Source organism: Hippoglossus hippoglossus, chromosome 10 (genome assembly GCF_009819705.1).
Source record: "Hippoglossus hippoglossus isolate fHipHip1 chromosome 10, fHipHip1.pri, whole genome shotgun sequence".
Classification (NCBI taxonomy): Eukaryota; Metazoa; Chordata; class Actinopteri; order Pleuronectiformes; family Pleuronectidae; genus Hippoglossus; species Hippoglossus hippoglossus.
In genome coordinates, this window is record NC_047160.1 from 11,767,357 (window position 1) to 11,785,620 (window position 18,264).

At 41.9% G+C, this 18,264-nt stretch overlaps 3 protein-coding genes across 3 annotated transcripts; 1 reads left to right on the forward strand and 2 right to left on the reverse strand.

The window, feature by feature from the left end:
* Nucleotides 1–1,079: 1,079 nt before the first annotated feature.
* nsdhl (NAD(P) dependent steroid dehydrogenase-like) lies at nt 1,080–5,070 on the reverse strand. Its single transcript, XM_034597518.1, has 8 exons — nt 4,956–5,070; nt 4,739–4,859; nt 4,473–4,634; nt 3,558–3,704; nt 3,349–3,477; nt 2,901–3,043; nt 1,945–2,047; nt 1,080–1,796 (listed from the first exon to the last, which is right to left on the reverse strand). The coding sequence occupies exons 2-8, from the start codon at nt 4,757–4,759 to the stop codon at nt 1,464–1,466; spliced, it is 1,038 nt and encodes a 345-aa protein (XP_034453409.1). The 5' UTR covers nt 4,760–4,859; nt 4,956–5,070; the 3' UTR covers nt 1,080–1,463.
* A 1,935-nt stretch (nt 5,071–7,005) lies between these two features.
* On the forward strand, nt 7,006–9,927 carry cetn2 (centrin, EF-hand protein, 2). Its single transcript, XM_034597529.1, has 5 exons — nt 7,006–7,315; nt 7,536–7,700; nt 7,793–7,921; nt 8,509–8,646; nt 9,095–9,927. Exons 1-5 carry the CDS (start codon nt 7,313–7,315, stop codon nt 9,182–9,184), a joined length of 525 nt encoding a protein of 174 aa, XP_034453420.1. The 5' UTR covers nt 7,006–7,312; the 3' UTR covers nt 9,185–9,927.
* Nucleotides 9,928–13,645: 3,718 nt separating this feature from the next.
* Nucleotides 13,646–18,141, reverse strand: gcna (germ cell nuclear acidic peptidase). Its single transcript, XM_034597515.1, has 13 exons — nt 18,014–18,141; nt 17,600–17,697; nt 16,802–16,994; nt 16,638–16,710; nt 16,490–16,539; nt 16,285–16,351; nt 16,117–16,187; nt 15,612–16,034; nt 15,163–15,328; nt 14,919–15,063; nt 14,648–14,783; nt 14,318–14,522; nt 13,646–14,233 (listed from the first exon to the last, which is right to left on the reverse strand). The coding sequence occupies exons 2-13, from the start codon at nt 17,687–17,689 to the stop codon at nt 14,002–14,004; spliced, it is 1,851 nt and encodes a 616-aa protein (XP_034453406.1). The 5' UTR covers nt 17,690–17,697; nt 18,014–18,141; the 3' UTR covers nt 13,646–14,001.
* Between the last annotated feature and the right edge of the window lie 123 nt (nt 18,142–18,264).

The following is an 18,264-nucleotide window of genomic DNA, read 5'->3' on the forward strand; positions in this document are numbered from 1 at the left end:
TACTCAGGGAAGAATCCTTGTTCCATCTCCCAAGTGTCAGCAGGTTCACGCAAAAACTACACAACCAATTGACTTGAAACTCGGTGCAAGGATGTGACATGGGCCAAGGTCAGTTTTGGAGTGGATCTGGACAAAGGTAACACATACAGAAATATTGCATCACTTTCTTTAACATTGTGAGATGGGGGATTTGTTTTATATTTTCAATAATTTCCCAGAGAATAATTCAAGGATCTTGATGTTAAAAAAATAATCAGGCATGTTTAGGGAACTGATACCTATGAGTGTGAAATTCGGTGCAGCTTGATTGGTTTTAAGGGGACTGTTGGGTCTTGGTGGAGGTTTGAGCTCTATTGTCATTCTAGTTGTGTTAAAATGCCTGAATTAATGTATGAAGGGGGGGGGGGGGGGGGGGTCAAGGTTTCAAGGCTCAAGTATTTTCAGTGAGAAACGCCCTCTCTTTCACTCATATAGTAACTGAGCTTCCGATTATTATTACACATACTGAGGACTGTCTATTACACCAGAATCATATTAAGATATGCAAAGGGGAAGATAACTACTACAGGGACTAAAACCTTTTACAACATTTGAGAATCAATGCTGTTAAATGTGACCTGAAATGTGCTGCGTATTACAACATCCTTCACTCTGAGTTTTTGTTTTTAACCTGGCTGTGGGGATTTGCCTTTATTCAGCCACTGGTTTTAAACGATAAAGCCTGGCTCATAGCCGCAGTTCTCACTGATCCTAAAGATTTGGCTGAGGATGAGGTTGGGGCTCAATCAAATTCTTCAACATAAAGCGCAGAAAACCATTTTTATATATGTATGGGACATTGTGTCGGGAGTGGGGGTAATTATCTTGTTGAAACCAGAAAGGGGGAATCACAAGCTGAAGCCACCAGTTGGAAACACACTATTTGACATCAGAATCCCTGTGTGCTGTGGGATTAAAGATTTTCTAAACTCAACCCGAGGTGTTAGATAACAACATTCCTGTCCACATACTTTTGGGGGCAGGACATGTGATGTGAAGATAGTCATTGTCGTAAAAAAATCATGTTCATGCCAGTTGTATGAGGAGAACAATCTTGTATTAAGGCAATTGGATTAATCAGCAGCATCTCAGTGTGTGTACAGCACACAGGTGAAACATGAAAGTTTTCCACAGTGTAAGATCACTTCAAGTTGACATAAACTGTTTACTAAGTGCTTTCAAACTTTTCTACAATCAGACTGTAACGTGTTAACCAGAACAAGGACCGTCTCTGCTGCCATCTGCTGGTGGAATTCACACATGACCATTAACACACAGTGAGGTTTGGATAAAAGAAAAAATGTCTCTTTTCTAATTTTGATTTGTCCATTCAGTGTGACCTGATCCTCTTATTCACATCGTGCGCATAACTACTGACATGCACAGCATCACATGTCTCTACAGTCTTCATCTCCATGGTAACGTCACGCCCCTTGTCTGAGGTGAGGGTAGCTCTGCACCGTGCGGGCGATCCCCTCCTTCAGACCCACCACGGGCTTGTAGCCCATGTCCTGCTTGGCTCGTTCACAGCTGTAGTAGTGGTGGGTTCCAGCCAGGGCCACCCTCATTGGAGTAAATGTGGGTTTTATGGACACTAGGGGGCGCAGGATGAGGGCCAGCAGCCAGAGGAGCAGGGCCAGTCCATACACGAGGGTGTAGGGGAGGTGGTAGCGAGGAGCGGCGTATCCCAGCCCCACCAGCACCTCAGACATGAAGTCCCAGAATCTCACCGGCTCGTCATTGGTGATGTGGTACGGCTGAAAGCGAAGGAGGAGATGAAAGACCCGATGTTTGATCTTACAAAGACAGCACAGACTTACATGGAAGACGGATCCCGAAGCCAAATCTCACCATTGACAGAATGTTTGAAATAAGATTTTGGCTTTAATCTTCACTTCCACTCACCTTTCCACAGATGGGGGAGTCGGCTCTCAGGCGCTCAGCAGCCAGGATGTGTCCATGCACCACGTTCTCCACAAAGGTGAAATCCACCAGATTAGTCCCATCACTGAGAGAAATGGAATAAAAGAGAAATACTAGTGAGGAATAATTTAGAAAACAAGAATCGACTGTCCCTCCGCACAACGGTACAAGCTATGGGCTGAATAACTAAATAAATAGAATAGAAAATACGTCATTGTGTACTTTAGTCAGGGCAGAAATTTGTCTTTGCTTACATGTGCAAGAACTGCTATAAAAAGGTAAATTACAAACACAGCATGTCACATCCAAACAGACATCTCTAAAAGAAACGTTTACATAATGTAAACAGGGGAAGAGGGGATTCAAGTGAGTTTAGAGAAAGGTTTCAGAGATAATGAAATGTCATGAAATTCATCACCACACACTGACTGATGTTAGAATAAATTAAACTGACTCCAGAAAGTCATTTTAGAGCCTGAACGATTAATGAGTTTTGCCGATGGAATTCCATCAGCGTTTATGTTTGCCAATATTTTCCAATATGAAAACTAGCATTTTACAGAATAAACAATGTGCATTTATGTTTACATTAAAATACATTCATTCAACTTCTATATATTTGGTTGTAATTGTCTTTTTCCTTTCTCTTTGTTGTTATTAATAATACAGTTTATGGTCAAACTGTAAAATATCAAGCCTCAATTGCATTTCTTTGCCATAATCATTAGATAATGACATATAAGGAATCAGTCAGTTTTTTAAATATACATTTACATCCGCATCAGAAAGGTTTTAGTCCCCAATATCGCTATCAGCTGCCAAATATCCATATCGGTGAGGCTGCAAGTCACAAAGTGAATGCTGCAGAGTAGCTTGTCGTATTTCTATTGATAGAACAGCTGGAACGGCATCAACGCAGTGAGCTGATAGTGACTTACCCAATGATGAACTTCATCTTGCCCCTACGAGCCGTATCCACCAGGATCGGAACCAGCTGTGGGTCCCGAGGGCCGAAGATGCCGTGAGGCCGGATGGCGACGGTGAGGAAACCCTTCTCCTTGTCACAAGCTGCCAGGACCAACTACAACAAAGACAGAGTGTAAGAGTGAAGGTGATGAGGCAGATGACACAAATAACAAAAGGAAGCCGAGGAAAGATGCAACCACTACTAGTAATAATGTTGATATTATGTCGGTTAGGGATGCTGATAAAAAAATTAAAGACAAACAGTGAAATAAAAATGTATGCTTTTCTCAAAAGGAAGGAGAAAAATCACTTTTGTTCTCACATCATGAGGATCTAGAACTCACACTATCACCTGCTGGGGTCGGTCCAACCACAGTGATGACACCAGTCAAGTGAAAATTAAAAACACCCCCCTCCTACCTTCTCCTGCTCGATCTTGGTCTCGGTGTAGTAGTCGATGGGCTTCTTCGCGTATGGCAGGTCCTCTCCTCCGTTCTTAATGTCTGTCCCTTCAAACACCACACTGGCACTGCTGGTCAGGACCAATTTCTGCCCAAAGCAAACAAGTATAGAAGTTATTAAAACCCATTACAAACTAATGGAAGTCTCTGATCCCCTGGCTGCCTCACCTGTACTCCAGCCTCGGCACAGGCCTGAATGACGGTGCGTGTGCCCTGGATGTTGACCGTCTCAAACAGTGCACGGTTGTCACTGCCAGGGGCCGGAGACGCACAGTGGAAGACCATGGACACATCTCTCAGGGCCGGCGACAGAGCCTGCAGCAGCACAACCACACAGAAGAGTCATGGGTGCCCGTCAAAGTATTTAAAGTCTCATGTGCTCATTTGAAATTGTAATGCAGGTAGAAGAGTTATCTGAAGAGTATCAAAACAAGGAGGTTATGTTTCATGAGCCTGCGTTTGTCTGTTGGTGAGCAACATTACACAAAAACTGCAGGATGCATTACCACAAAACTCAGAGGAAGGATAAGGTAGGTTCAGGATAGAACCCGTTAAATGTTGGTGTACAAGGTATTAATAAATAAAGGTTTATTACTGTAATCCCGACATTGCACAGTATTAATCCATGGAGTAATGAGATATCTACGTACTGCAAATTAAGAAAACCCACGCAAACAGAAAAAACACGTGCAAATCTAAAAACAACGAATTCTGAACCGCAGCCAGGTTCATCACTTTTTCGGGGTCCCCTGGAAACATTTCCGCTGTCGCTGTCTTGAATTTGCAAAAACAACTGTTTACATTGTTGTTTTACGTGATACTATAACCTATCTGCACTCATCTGCTCCAGCATAGGAGGGGGGGGGGGGGGTTGGCCCTTTTTTCAGGTTAGAGCAACGGCCCCTGAAAATGTCACATCACTAACTCTCTGAGGGCCCTTCTGGGCTATGTGCCATTCTGGTTTGTGTTGCTACAGAATCAAGCTCAAGACATAAGACTTGGGTGCGTTTGATTCAGTGCGGAGTCAGGTGACTTGGATGTGTGGTGTCAGCCCGGTGCACACTGGACAGGGCGGTGTGTTACCTGCGGGTCACACAGGTCTCCCAGGTGGAAGGTGACCCCGGGCAGCTCGTAGCTCTGGCGGATGTCGAACACGGACACGGTGTAGCCTCTGTCCAGCAGCTTCTCCACCAGGTGCCTGCCCAGGAACCCGGAGCCCCCGATCACCGCGCAGCGCTTGTTACCCTGCAGAGGCGGACGGGGCAGTAACATCACCAACACGTGACAGGGGGATAAACGGCATCTTGAAACCAGATGTCGGGAACATGATGTTCCCTCACGCTACTCACCGGTCGAACCCGTGTGGCCATGAGGAGCAGAGGTGATCAACAGGTGAGAGCAGGGATCGAACCACCGAGACTCTCAGGGGAGAAGCGTTTCCTCCGCAGCAGCTTGTAAGGAGAAGTTTTACTAAATATCCAACACACACAAATGAGTTTTAATAATGATTCATATTAATGATTAAATATGAGTGTTAACTTGAAATGAGCTGCTGCTGTCACTCACCTGAAGTCCTGACAGAGAACAAGCGTCCCGCGTGCAGACCGAGCACCGTGTGTATCAGCTGAGTGAGAGCTGCTCTGTGATTGGTGGAGTCCACGCTCAGCACAAAGGGGACGTCTGCGAACAGCCAATCGCGCTCGGAATACGTCAAAGAACGCCACAATTTGAGCCAATCAGGGACCACGAGCTGATTCTAAACACTTCCCAGCTAAAAGACCACACCCCCTGAGTTACATTTAATATTGATGGTTTTTCCAGCTGCAGTTTTGTCTTCTCGTGTAAACTAGAGAACATAAACCTACAGTAATATAAGACTGATGGAGAATAACGTTTTGTTTATACTGTTTTCATTTCTATTCATTTGATATTAATCGTTTGATTGCTTTTATTTTCTCTGTTTACCATTTTTTTTGTAAAAGCACTCTAACATTATGAAGAAAAGTGCTGTATAAATAAAGTTTATTATTATTATAATATTATTATAATAGGAGGGATACAAACACAACATTGTGAAAAGTAAAAGACAAGCTGTTTAAAAATAGTGTTCAAATATACACACACTGAATACATTGATAGTAAGTACACAAGTTTTTTTTACACTGTCAGAAATGAAATTATTGTGTTTTTTATGTAGTGTGTTGCACTAGAGGACATTATATTAAAAAGTTTCAAATAATTTCACCCCTCATGTAAAGAGGGGAAAAGGTGAAAATGTATAAACTAAAGAAAAAGTAGAGTTAATAGCAGAGAGGTTTCATTGGATTGTATTGTATTGTGGAGTTGTACCTAATAAAGTGACCACTGAGTAGATATCACAGAACATGTATGAAGTGTGTCATGTGAAGTGTGAATGATGCAGACATACATAGGCGTATTTTCTTATTTCTGTGTCATGCCAACTCATTAACCCATCCCTTCTTTTACAAGGCACCCCATACATCTTCCAGTGTTACATATAAAAACATATGTGAAAAACAAAAAGAGAAGACACACACACAAAAGGAATAAAATCTAAATATATTCCAGATGAACCTACACCCACAGAACTATCATACATGAATACATTAAAAGAGCTTTCTCATCTCCCAGCTCTTTCCAGATAAATGTCTAAATCATTTGTTTCATACATACTCAGTCTTTGCAAATCAGTATCTTACAAAACAGATCATTACACAGCTCACAACAAAAAGGACAGTGGAAAACAAGATGAAACCCATTTTGTTAAGATAAGATAAGTCCCACGATGTCAAGTGTCAAAACAGGCATAAGTAATAAGTTACAAGCAATACGTAAGTGTAAGGAATATAAAAAATATGAAATATGAGTCACTGAGACAGCACATTGGACAGATCCAATGTTCTTCTTTAGACAGATTATATACAACATAGTTTTCTGTACCTTATGTGTTATCATGCTGTAAATACACCGTCTTGGTTTCATCCATCTATGTTTTGTTTTGGGCAAACACTAACTAAGGTTCACCTTTTCATTGTGAAACAATTGTGATTATACATGTTTTCTTCAGAGGTGATAATGACCCTCTTGGCAGCAAGGGCAACATTTGATGTGTATAAGAACTCTATTGTATAGTTTTTATATATTAGCTATTTATGATGATGATGATGATGATGATGATGATGATGATGATGATGATTAGTATTATTATAATTATTATTATTATAAAGCCTCTATTAACACAGTGTATGGATGAATTGTGTCCTTTTGACACTAGAGGGTGTATTGAGGCAATTTCAGAGTATGAGCATATGCAGCATTTATATAATACGATATATTTTGCGTATATATATGACAGAAACACTTCCCCACTATTCATATTCTGTTTAGCATTTTATATTTCTGTGGTAGATTTAATACCATTCTCTGCAGCTGTATTTTCTGATCGTGTCTTGAGCCCCGTGATTTCCAGCAGCCAATCATCTCTTTGCCCGACTGGTGCGTTTCATTTCCACTCCAGCTTGTGCCTGTGGACCCCGCCTGAGATCTTAAACTGTCACAATCCCACCCTGGGCTCTGTCCCCTGACACACAGGGTGAGTAAATCAAACACCCAGACTCCATCGGGCAGCTGATCCTCTGCATGCTACAGCTACAGACGTTCATCTTCTCTTTATTCTATCTGCTGCTCCTGAGAAATAAGCAGCAGGTTGTTGTTTTTATTGTTTTGGCTTGTGTCCAGTGCAGTGACTGGATGAGTGTGAGCAGCTGATGTAAAACAGACACCGTCTCCTCATCTCCTCCTCCTCCCTAAATGACAGGGAGCCTTCATCGCCCAGAGGAAAACATTGATCGTTTCAAAGATTAGCAGTTTATTCTCTCTGTCAGTCAAATACAGAGACACTAATGGTGAGTGAACATATCTCATACTCTTATAATAACCTAATTCTGTTGCCATAGGCTGTGGATGTTTAGATTAGATTCCTTATTCTGTTCTATAGGTTTTGAGTAATTGCTTTTTTTCTCTCCCAGAAACCTCTCTGATTGTGATGTCATCATAGACGTGGTGATTCCATATTTTCCTTTTTTTTTTTTTTTTATTATACCTCCGCCCTTGTGTCCCCATCAGGCGACCGGTGCCAAGAGACCCTCCCTGCAGGGCCCAGTGCCCCCTCCTCGTAAGAAGACCACCCCCAAAGCAGAGCTGACCGAGGAGCAGAAGCAGGAGATCAGAGAGGCCTTCGAGCTGTTTGACACCGATGGGTCTGGATTCATTGATGTCAAAGAGCTCAAGGTGAGGAAATGAAGTCAAAAAGCTCAGACACTGAACATTCAACATGTGTCAGGGAGAGATCAAGGTGTACTTGTGTGTTCGTGTTCCTCCAGGTCGCGATGAGAGCTCTGGGGTTTGAGCCGAAGAAAGAGGAGATCAAGAAGATGATTGGTGAAGTGGATAAGGGAGGAACTGGGAGGGTCTCCTTTGTCGACTTCCTCAGTGTCATGACACAGAAAATGGTAACGTATCTATATTAGGTATTATAATTAATGTGCAATACAAAGTTTATTCAATCAGTTAATTTATATTAGCCCTCAATGATCACTTCACGTTTTCAGCCCTATACTGACCAATAAAGCTGATAGATAGATAGATAGATAGATAGATAGATAGATAGATAGATAGATAGATAGATAGATAGATAGATGGAGTGGTCATAGAGTTCATCATCACAACAAAGGTCACATTATTATTTCTTTTAGGTTAAAGACAGATTTTATCCTCAGAGTGAAGTCTGAACTCTTCTTTATGAGCAGAGAATAAACAAACACTTGGTAGACAGCAAAGCGTTTTACTAATCTGAGGTAGATCAATAATGTTTTATAGGATTGCATCAATATGTATTTACCTTTGTTTTATTGCTATTGATGAAAATTATGTTATGATAATTATTGATATTAACACCCAGTCCTATTCGACACACACAAACTCACACTTCTTATGCTGATGTTGTCATTCTATGTTGTTGTTGTTGTTGTTTTTTTAACCACTACACGGCTGCAGAAGAGCAGCTCGTGGTAAAGCCGCTCTCCATCTTCCCTCTCAGGTAGAGAAAGACTCCAAGGAGGAGATCCTGAAAGCGTTCCGTCTGTTCGACGACGACGAGACCGGAAAGATCTCCTTCAAGAATCTGAAGCGAGTGGCCAAAGAGCTCGGAGAGAACCTGACGGATGAAGAGCTGCGGGTAAGAGCGTTTAATGAAAGCAGTCTTCACATGTACCACCACTCCTGCTCAATGAAAACAGACACAGGCACGTTTTTTTATTCAAGATATAATATGTAACGTGAACTGTTTCTATTGGTCACATCATTCATTGCTGCGTAACATAAATAAAACGTTAATGTCTGAGTCGCGCACATTTTCATCTGCAATGGCTGTAAAGACAAAAACTCCCAAGAACCTACGCTGCATCATGACATCATCAAACCAAGCCTTCTGTTACTGTTGGGTTTGACAGACTCCAAAGTTACAAATAGTGCCTTTAAAAGTCGTGACTGTAATTTTGTATAAAAACAACACATTTGCACGTAAATGCATCAAAATATCTTTATTTGCTTGCTCCATCCCACCATCATTCTTCTTCTTCTACGTCTTCTTCTCATTTTCGTCCTTATGTTTTGTGTTCGTGAAGGAGATGATCGATGAGGCTGACCGAGACGGGGACGGAGAAGTCAACCAGCAGGAGTTCCTGCGCATTATGAAGAAAACCTGCCTGTACTGAGGGAAGGAAGCGTGACGTCAGGATTGTTGATAGAGTGCAGAGGGGACGAGCGATGGTTTTACATGTAATGCTGCTCTTGCGCATATATATCTATAACTCTATCTCAAAATTCTCCTTCTTTTTATGTGGTGCCATACATTGTCACTTATAAAGGTTTATATGTCATGATCCACTGATACATCCTCCATTTATCCACATTGCATTTGCCAAAACCAGGAAGACGCTCTTTCTGTGAAATGCTGCAAATTTTTACGAAGAACACATTTAGTACGATAAAATGCTTGAAAGGTTATTCAAGGAATTCTTAGTGCCTGCCTCAACACCGTGATGACACAGAACCTTCCAGTGCTTTTATTGACAACACAAAGTGTGTGGAGTAAGATTCAACCATCTGTACGATGCTTGATGTTGCACTGGAAATTTGTAATATGAGCTGTTGGGTCACTGCTGACGACTGGAGCGTGCTGTCTCACCTCAGTGCTACCTGTGGATTTGTGCCTGTGCCTCTTAAAGGGGGTGATCACAATCAGGGAAGCTGCCCAAACCTCTCTGACCTGCGCACCTTCCCCACAAGTCTCATTGTCTTTCAAAAAACGTGGTAGATTGTTGATGTGTTTTTCTTGTAGCATTGACTGTGTATCCTTCCGTTGCGTACATCTTGATGATCGTTTTGTATGATATAGAGTACGGTGCATATACAGCATATCAGTGTTTAATATACAAATTAAATATCTTGAAGCATTTTTTCCCGTCTTTTATATTATTACTGACGTTTTCATTGTTTTTTTTATTGAAAATCATTTAAATGATTGCATCTATGAAAGGTACCCCACCCAACCCACCTCCCAAACATCCTCCTTTATCCCCTTGAATTACAATGTAGAGCAATGATTATTTATCAAGGATTATATAATATATAGGACGGCATCAGTACAACACAAAAAACAAAAAAGAACATTCAAATGGAAGATTTAATAATTACATAATGATTGTGATAATAAAGAGGGATTTAGGGGGACTGTCTCACTTTAGCTCTTATAGAGACTATGAGGGTCCAAGTTTTCCTAAAAATTTGGAAGGAGCCTTTGAGTGTATATCTGATATTTTTCAAGTTCCAGAATAAAATGTTATTACTAATTGTATAATAGAGAATGAGAAATTTTGCGATCATCGAGTTGAAACATTATGACCACAAATAAGCTTTGCCTTTGTGAGTGTCGTGGGGTTAATCCTGTCCTTTATTTATTTTTGTTCTATTATCACCGTCCTTTACGTTTGCAGCGGTTATCAGTATTTGAACAGCTTGGGTTTTTATCTCAGTTTTTTTCCTCATCACAAAAGCTTGATGTCATTCTACTGGAGTTATAAAACACGTTGTTTGTCTTTGAAATGCAAAAGCAGCACAGGAAGATGCTGCGAACACACAGCAGCATATTGATACCAGCTATTCAAACTGAGTAAATTCAAAGCGTGATGCAGTGAATGTGGAAAGATCCCCTGTGCCGAAAAGGTACAAACTGCTCTCATTCAGGCGGTGCAGGTAAAAACTGTGAAGTCTTTGAAATCAGATTTTATGTCTAAGTTAAGTTGGGGACTTTGCTCATGTGTGCAGCCTGTCGTATCCGCTGCTGCAGCTCCCGTGAGCGATACCCGTAGACCAGAGGGATGAGCGACACCCCCAGGTTGTAGGTGATGGTTGCTGCTATCCATAGCATCACTGTGCAGGTGTCCAGGGATCAGGGAGCTTTCCATGATCACAGGAACTGAGAAGAGAAGAGTCTGAACAGCCTGGAGGGTCAGCGTCACCCACGCTCTCTTGGAGCAGAGCAGCCCGGCGTGCATGTCCCTGCAGAGCAGGCAGAAGCATCCCAGGATGGTCAGGGAGCAGAGAGGCAGCACCACGGCGCTGCCCAAGGTGCAGTAGAGCAGCGCGGCTGATGTCTCTGACAGGCAGGGCATGAGGATGAGAGGGCGACAGCGCTGAAAGGAAAAATTCACCTGGATGGTGCAGAGGCTGATACCCAAAGCCACAGCGATGACCACAAACGATAAGGTCCATATGGCTGTAACAGCTGCTCGCTTCCTCCGAGTACAGATCAGCAATTCATAGCGCAGAGGCCACTTGACAGCGACAAATCGGTCCACAGCCATGGCCGTGCTCAGTAAGAAGTCCACCTGGGCAACAAGAAGAGACATTAAAGTTAGATGTAGCCCTCACTTTGTCCTGTCAGAGCAGACAGGCTGTTTACAGGGACCACAGCATTAATTAGACTAATAAAAACACTACTAATACAATGTGGCCAAACTGTGGGGATTTTAACCTAAACATGACCTATTATAGATGTTTAAAATGTCTTACTCTTATTCACTGGGAAGCCCTTTGGTCTTATTTTTCTTCTCTCCACAGTAGTGATTATTCATCATTTGATATTATTCTATTTAGAAATTCAGCCACTCCATTTTGGTGAAGCTGATCCCATAAGAACGAGCAAACGTGGAGCCTGTGCAATAACTGAAGGCAGACAGAACCAATCCGTGACCAAAACAGAGACGTGTCTGCTGTAATTTATCTGTATACGACTACAACGAATTATTATTTTCACAACTGATCTGATTATTCTTTTGGTAATAAACAGATTATTTGATAGGTTGAAGAAAATAGTGACAAATGGAACATCAGTGTTTTTTTAATCATCTAACCAACTGTCAAAACCAACCAAAGTTAAATTTGCAATGATAAAAAAAGAAAGAAAAGCAGACTATCCTGAAGAATGAAATATATTGTCGCTGAGTTTGAACTAAGGAAAATTAAAGTGTAAATCAACACATTACAAACCAATGAGCAGGCCTGGATAGCAGCAGAGAAGATCAGACACTGGGTCACTGGCATCCCTTCTCTGGATCTCAGAAGAACCGCTTTGATCGTCCAGAGGAGCTGCTGGAATTTTAAAGATGGACAAAGAGCACACTCTCATCTCAGGACTAACAGGAGCTCTATAGACGCGCTTTCATTAGAAAGACAAACATAACAGTTTAGACGTACTTGGAGGCTGTCGCACAGGAGGAGATGTGCGAGGAGCAGGAAGCGAGTGTGCCTGAGGAGGGACGGCGAGCGGGTGATGACCCAGGCCAAAGGAAGACTGAGCATGGTGTTCAAGCTGCAGCTCACACACATGATGACCATCTCAACCAGGTGGTAGATGCTGGATTCGATCTGTGTCTGATTCGCCAGGATTGACACATTGCAGGGGATATCCATGACGGAGAGCTCACCGTGCTCCGCTCTTCTGACTGTCCTCAATTTATACAATTTTAAAAGAGCTAAACTCAATTTGACCTCACTGTAAACGGGAAGAAAGATGTAGTACACTCACCCTCATATCTGCTTCAAACACAACATAGTGCAGCATCACACCCGTTTCTTTCTCATCGCTGGTTCCATCTGCATCTTCCTGTTTTACGTCAGCGGTGCGGATTGTACATTTACAGTTTCATCATGTCGGAACCTGAGATCTAAAACCTCAAACAGTTGTGTGTCAACAGCTAGTGTTTGTTGTCAGGATTGTGTTTGCTTATTCGTACAAAAGAACTGCTTCCTACCTGTCAATATTTGCCTGATAGCAGACGAGGAGTCATCGGAAACAACTCTGTCCCCGTTTCACCCACCCACACACACTGACACATTTACCTTAAATATTAAAAGAGGTCACCCTGGAAAACAAAAATAGATTTGTATTGTATTTAAAAGTTCAAACATTCTCTGTAACCCAATCGTTTATTTTAAGTGCTTAATTTCCCTTGCAAGGACCACGCCACAAAAATAGGTTGCTGAGGTTTGAAATATTGGATGTTGAGGAAAAAGGATTGGACGTTGAGAGAAGGGGGTCGAGGTGAAGATGTGTCTGATAGGCTGGTGTGACAGGATGCACTGGTGATTGGGCAGAGGGGAAAATCAAGGTGGGGTTAACGTCAGGCATCCCCCCCACCCCCGAGCTTATTGAGTCCCCCAGCCAGTACTCAGAACTAGACATGCAAGAATATGCATCAAACTGATTAAGAAGGGATAAGGGAAGAGAGGATGAAGGGATGTGGCTGGGGATGAGGTAGAAGGGTGAATGGATGAAGGGAAGGTTGAGAAATGTTAGACAAACGATGGGTTGACTGGGTATATGCAGTCTTGACAGGTGATTAGAGGTGGGTGAGGTGTGGCCCTGCCCCTGAACCTTAGTTTACTAGTTAAGTAGATAAGTCAACCACTTCATGGGAGTATGAGCGCTGTAAACTCTACTGACACTGTATTCATCTTACATTGTTTAACTTTTAACAGATTAATACTTAACAGTTTAGTTTAAAGAAAAAAATCAATTTTTTTTAAGTATGAGGTAAAATTGTTATGGCATACAACGACCACATTGCTTATACATAGTGTAGATTTACCTACATAAAGATGTCAAGAGACCATTTAACGTACAATCAGAAATTTATTTAAAGAGTACATAACGGAAATGACAAACTGATCAAATATTAAAAACACAAAAGGGATCAGACTGATCTCCAGAACATATAAGTCGTCATGATGTGACACGACCTCACAAACATTAACTGGCTCAGGTTCCTGAGTTCCATTTGCTCCAGTTAATAAATCACATACAAAGAAAAACAAATATGACATGGAAAGTATAAAAATAGATTCACTATCAATAATCACAGCTGCTCACTATTGTAAAACTGGTTGACTGAGGTATTTGAGAATCTGAACAGGTTTCCTATGATGTGCAGCTCAATCCACAGCTTCATTTAAAGACAAATTCAGGATCTCAGCTTTGACTGAGTTTAGTCTTTGAGGCGAAGTCGGCGCTTAGCTTACGCATCACCTCCGCGTGGCTTTGTCCTGTTAGTTCCTGTCGCACAGTCCCATAATTCTCTTTGACAAAGTTGGCAAAAGGCGCAGGAGCGCGCGTCTTGAGGGGAGTCAGCAAGACAAGATTACCTGTGCAGAGGGCACACGCAAACCTCTGGGTGTCCAGTGACTTGGAATGACGCCCGATACTGTAAAGAATCACATGTTAGGAATATTAAAAGTGGAAATTAAAACACAAGTCTGGGAAATGAAAGATTGATATCAACACTTACGTATTCTTGCAGCGGGTGCACTGGTATTGGAATTTGTACTTGATGTCGTAACTGTGGCAGCGAGTGACCATGGGCAGCTCGGGATGCGCCAATGTGGACTTGCGTGCGTAAAGCTTCCAGTAGCTTCCGTGCCCGTCCCTCACGCCATTAATCAGCCACGTCGCTGCGTGACACATCTCATGAATCAACGTGTCTCTAAGACGATCTGGGAGGCACGCACAATGACATAAGACTGAAAGTTAGGATGTAGAGATTCACATATTTACAGTTAGGGAATATTAAACAGACGAGGTTTATTACTTCAGTCTATCTGGGTTATTAAAACATTACCTGCAGAATCACAGACTTTCTCGGACAGATCAATGCGAGCGTAGCGGCCCCCACCACCTCGCTCCTGCCCCGTGATACAGTAACCAGCCGTTTTCCGCAATTTCTTATTCCAGGTCACTGACATATCTACAGGGAGCTGGAAAAGTCAGGTCAGGAAAAAGAAAATACAACAGATGTAAACGAAGAAGTTAAACAAGGAAAAATACACATTTAAAATCAGATGATATTTCTAAAATGTATAAAAACAAAAAGGCAAATTGTCCGTCATCACCTTGCTGTCGAATACAGTGGTGTTGTACAGATGGTAGAGTTTCCTGGTGAGCTCCTCCTTGCTCTGCTTGAAGCCGCGGCCATAGCTGGAGCCAGGGTTTGACAGTGACTGCAGGAAGCAGCCTGGGGTTTTACACAAAGTTACCCTGGAAAGGAAAGAAAGACAAGCGTCAAACTGAGTGAGTGACACACACACATGTTGCTTCACATTTAAACACTGTAGATAAATATGTCAACATAAGTACCTGCTAATGGGGCCGTGTCTGGGCTCTGTCTGACTGACCATGGGCTTCAAGATGGTGGATTTCCCAGGTGCTTTCACGCGCAGAGGTGTTTCCCCCAATGATTTAGAAGCTGGTGTTGTTCGTGCCTTCACCGGAGGAACTAACATAGGAGGCTCCTTACGGTTCTCTAGATCTAAAAACAAAAAACACAAGATGTGAGCTTGGGAAGAGTGTAGAGTCAAGCATAAGAAATTAAAAAAAGTAGTTTTCTTCCCATTTTGAATACGTTAATAAAGTCAAACGTAACCAAACGAAGAATTTTTTTTTATTTGCGAGAATAAAGACAAAATGTCAAGAATAAAAATGAAATTTCAAAATATAAGTTGAACGTTCTATCAAACTAATGTAAGAACTTATGACGGCCTCAATAAAAAATGTGTGGTATAGATGAAGGGAAATCAAACAGTTACCTTTGGCGTTCTTCGGGGAGCATGAAGTGCCAGTGAGTTTGTTTTTCTTTTTCAGTCTCTCCAGCAATGATGTGAACTCCTCCTCAGAACTCGCCGACTCAACCAGCGTCGAAGGTGCTGTAAACGTAAACTTAGGAGTGACCAGAGGTGTTGGAGTTTTGGGTGGACGAAAAGAAAAAGGAGATGAGACGGAGAGCAAAGGCAGTGATGGAGCGCTGTCGTCTTCATCGCGCAGCAGAGCATTATTCTTGTTGGCTTTCGCCGGGGGTTTAGGTTTTGAGTGACGAGTTCTCCACGTGCTTTTGACCAGGATATTATCATCATCGTCGTCATCACTGTCACTAACAAAGACAGGGGAGTCCCACTGAGACAGTGGTCTCCTCCGTGGAGGCTCGGCTGCTGGAGTGTTGCTTTTCTTCGGCACTGAAAAACATCACCATTACACACATTTAGCTCAGTTCTTTGAAACACAACATCCGAACTGAAAGCAATTCATATGACTTACCTTTCAAAGATATTTTTGTCTCAATAAAGTCATCGTCTGATGAACAGTATTTCACGATGAAGTTTTTGAGGCTTTAAAGAGAAAGACAGGTGAATCAGATAGTTAACGGTTTATTTCCCGGACAGAGACGCTGCTTTTAAGAGCAGAAACAAATAAGACACAACTCACCTGTCTTCACTTCCGCTCTCTGACACTTTCTCAGTCTTGGCGTTTGGTGTTTTCACTCGTTGCAAAACTGAAATATGCAAAAGGATGAACTGAGTGAAGCATGATCCACAGTATGAATGTGTTTTCCTCAACCTTCTTTCTGTTGCGCATTTGAGTCATTTATTGTCAACGGCTACAAATAATGACAACGAAAAAGAACACTTACACGTCTCAAAGCTGCCTTCATCGTCTGAGCTCACCACAAGAACATTTGAACTAAAAGGGAGCAAAGGTTTGGAAGTTAAACTCACAGAATAGAGGTAAAACTAAAACCAAAAACAAGACAAGAGATTTAGACAGAGTTATTTTCTCACTTTTCTTTCTTTGCAGCGCTACAAGTTCTCTGTGCGGTCGGCTTAGCTTTCGGTGTAGCCCTTCCCACAAGAACTGAGGAACAAAAAGGCAAAATGAACAAATTACTGTTTGTGTAAAGTGCGCCATACAATTTAAAGATATTTATGCAATTCAATTCACTCACACTGGTCAAAGTCGTCGTCACTGGACTCAATCAAAGACTTGTCTCTGTACTCGTTGCCTTTGGAGCACTGATTCTCCTTGTCTGACTCATCTTCACTTCCAGAGAGGCCAAGCAGGACGGGCGAAGCTGATGGATCTGCAGGTCGATGACTACTTGTGGCACCAAAACGAGTCTTGCCAATCGAGCTGATCAGCTAGAAACAATGCAGACAGACAGACAGACAGGTTTCAACAGGTTCAATTTAAACCTTTTTAAGATCATAATGAATGAAATTTGAGATCTATGTCAAGTATGAGTCCCACAAACACCTACACACCCCAATAATTAAAAATAAGGAAAGTAGCTTAGTACATAATAACCTTTGAAATGCTGTGTTATCGAGATGGCAGGTATCCAAAGTGTTTACCAGTGTATTTACCAGTACCACGTTAGTCTTATTTGTACTTGTTGAGAGAGAACTACAACACACAAAGACATTATAAACTATGCTGCCAAAACATTATAATTTCCAATGGCTAAAGGTGAGAGTCAAAATCAAACATTTACTCTGCTTATATTGATACATGAGGAAAAACACTAAATCCTCACATTAAATAAACAGGAACCAGAGATTTTGAATGATAGAAAACGAACAATATGAAAACTGCAGAACAACAATTAACTAAAGTTAGTTAATGTCTGCATGTGAATTGTTCCTTCTCCCAGTAACCTAAGGATAAATGGTTTTCAACAAGTTATACAAATAGAAGAAATAAGTGTCACGTGTTCGTCCTCCGGCTGCTGAGGTCCACAACACACCTTCTTCTCTGCGGTGTCCAGTCCTCCCTTGTCCATCCAGCCCATCTTTCTGGCGACTCGCTCAAACAACTGGCGGTTGTCATCATTCATAGTTTCCTCTGTGACAACAGCAGCGTTCAGGTCATTTAACATTTAAAGTCCAGCACTGGAGTCAAACATGTGATGTGCACGCCACACAGTTAGGCTAGCTGCTGGTTCACGTGTCCACTTGACAAGCTCCGTTATTCAGCTGAAGCTACACAGAGAGGAAACAATCTAGAAACAAAGCTGCACGACAGAGCTAGCTGATGGTAGCTACTGTTAGCTAAGTTAGCGTTAGCACCTCGCTACATTAACTGACTTTTAAAATAATGTTTCCTTTGCGAAGCATTTCATTTACTATCCTTAAATATATTTGGTTTGAGATATAATTACCTCACGCGCTTCTGGTGTTAAAATGAGGTAGACAGACGTTACTCAGCCAAGGCAAATTTCAAATCTTGTGCTCCATTTTACCGGAAGTTGTCACGAGGAAATTTGACCAATCGGAGCGGCGTGCTTCCCCTGTGACGTCATGTGCGACGTGTGTTCGGGTTCATAAAAAAAAAAAAAATCTGTTTAAGAAATGATTCATTACATGTTTTAAATCTGTGAGAATGTTTTATTATTTATTACCATGAACATTA

Excerpts from the sequence above, each read along its gene's own strand:
- gcna (XM_034597515.1), bottom strand. The coding sequence starts at position 17,689 with ATGAATGATGACAACCGCCAGTTGTTTGAGCGAGTCGCCAGAAAGATG. Across the intron at positions 16,995-17,599 it reads TGGACACCGCAGAGAAGAAG|CTGATCAGCTCGATTGGCAA; the intron begins GTGTGTTGTGGA and ends CATTGTTTCTAG. Across the intron at positions 14,784-14,918 it reads CCACTGTATTCGACAGCAAG|CTCCCTGTAGATATGTCAGT; the intron begins GTGATGACGGAC and ends TGACTTTTCCAG.
- cetn2 (XM_034597529.1), top strand. Across the intron at positions 7,701-7,792 it reads TTGATGTCAAAGAGCTCAAG|GTCGCGATGAGAGCTCTGGG; the intron begins GTGAGGAAATGA and ends GTGTTCCTCCAG. Across the intron at positions 8,647-9,094 it reads TGACGGATGAAGAGCTGCGG|GAGATGATCGATGAGGCTGA; the intron begins GTAAGAGCGTTT and ends GTGTTCGTGAAG.
- nsdhl (XM_034597518.1), bottom strand. The coding sequence starts at position 4,759 with ATGGCCACACGGGTTCGACCG. Across the intron at positions 3,044-3,348 it reads CCAAGATCGAGCAGGAGAAG|TTGGTCCTGGCAGCTTGTGA; the intron begins GTAGGAGGGGGG and ends TCTTTGTTGTAG. Across the intron at positions 1,797-1,944 it reads ACTCCCCCATCTGTGGAAAG|CCGTACCACATCACCAATGA; the intron begins GTGAGTGGAAGT and ends CTTCGCTTTCAG.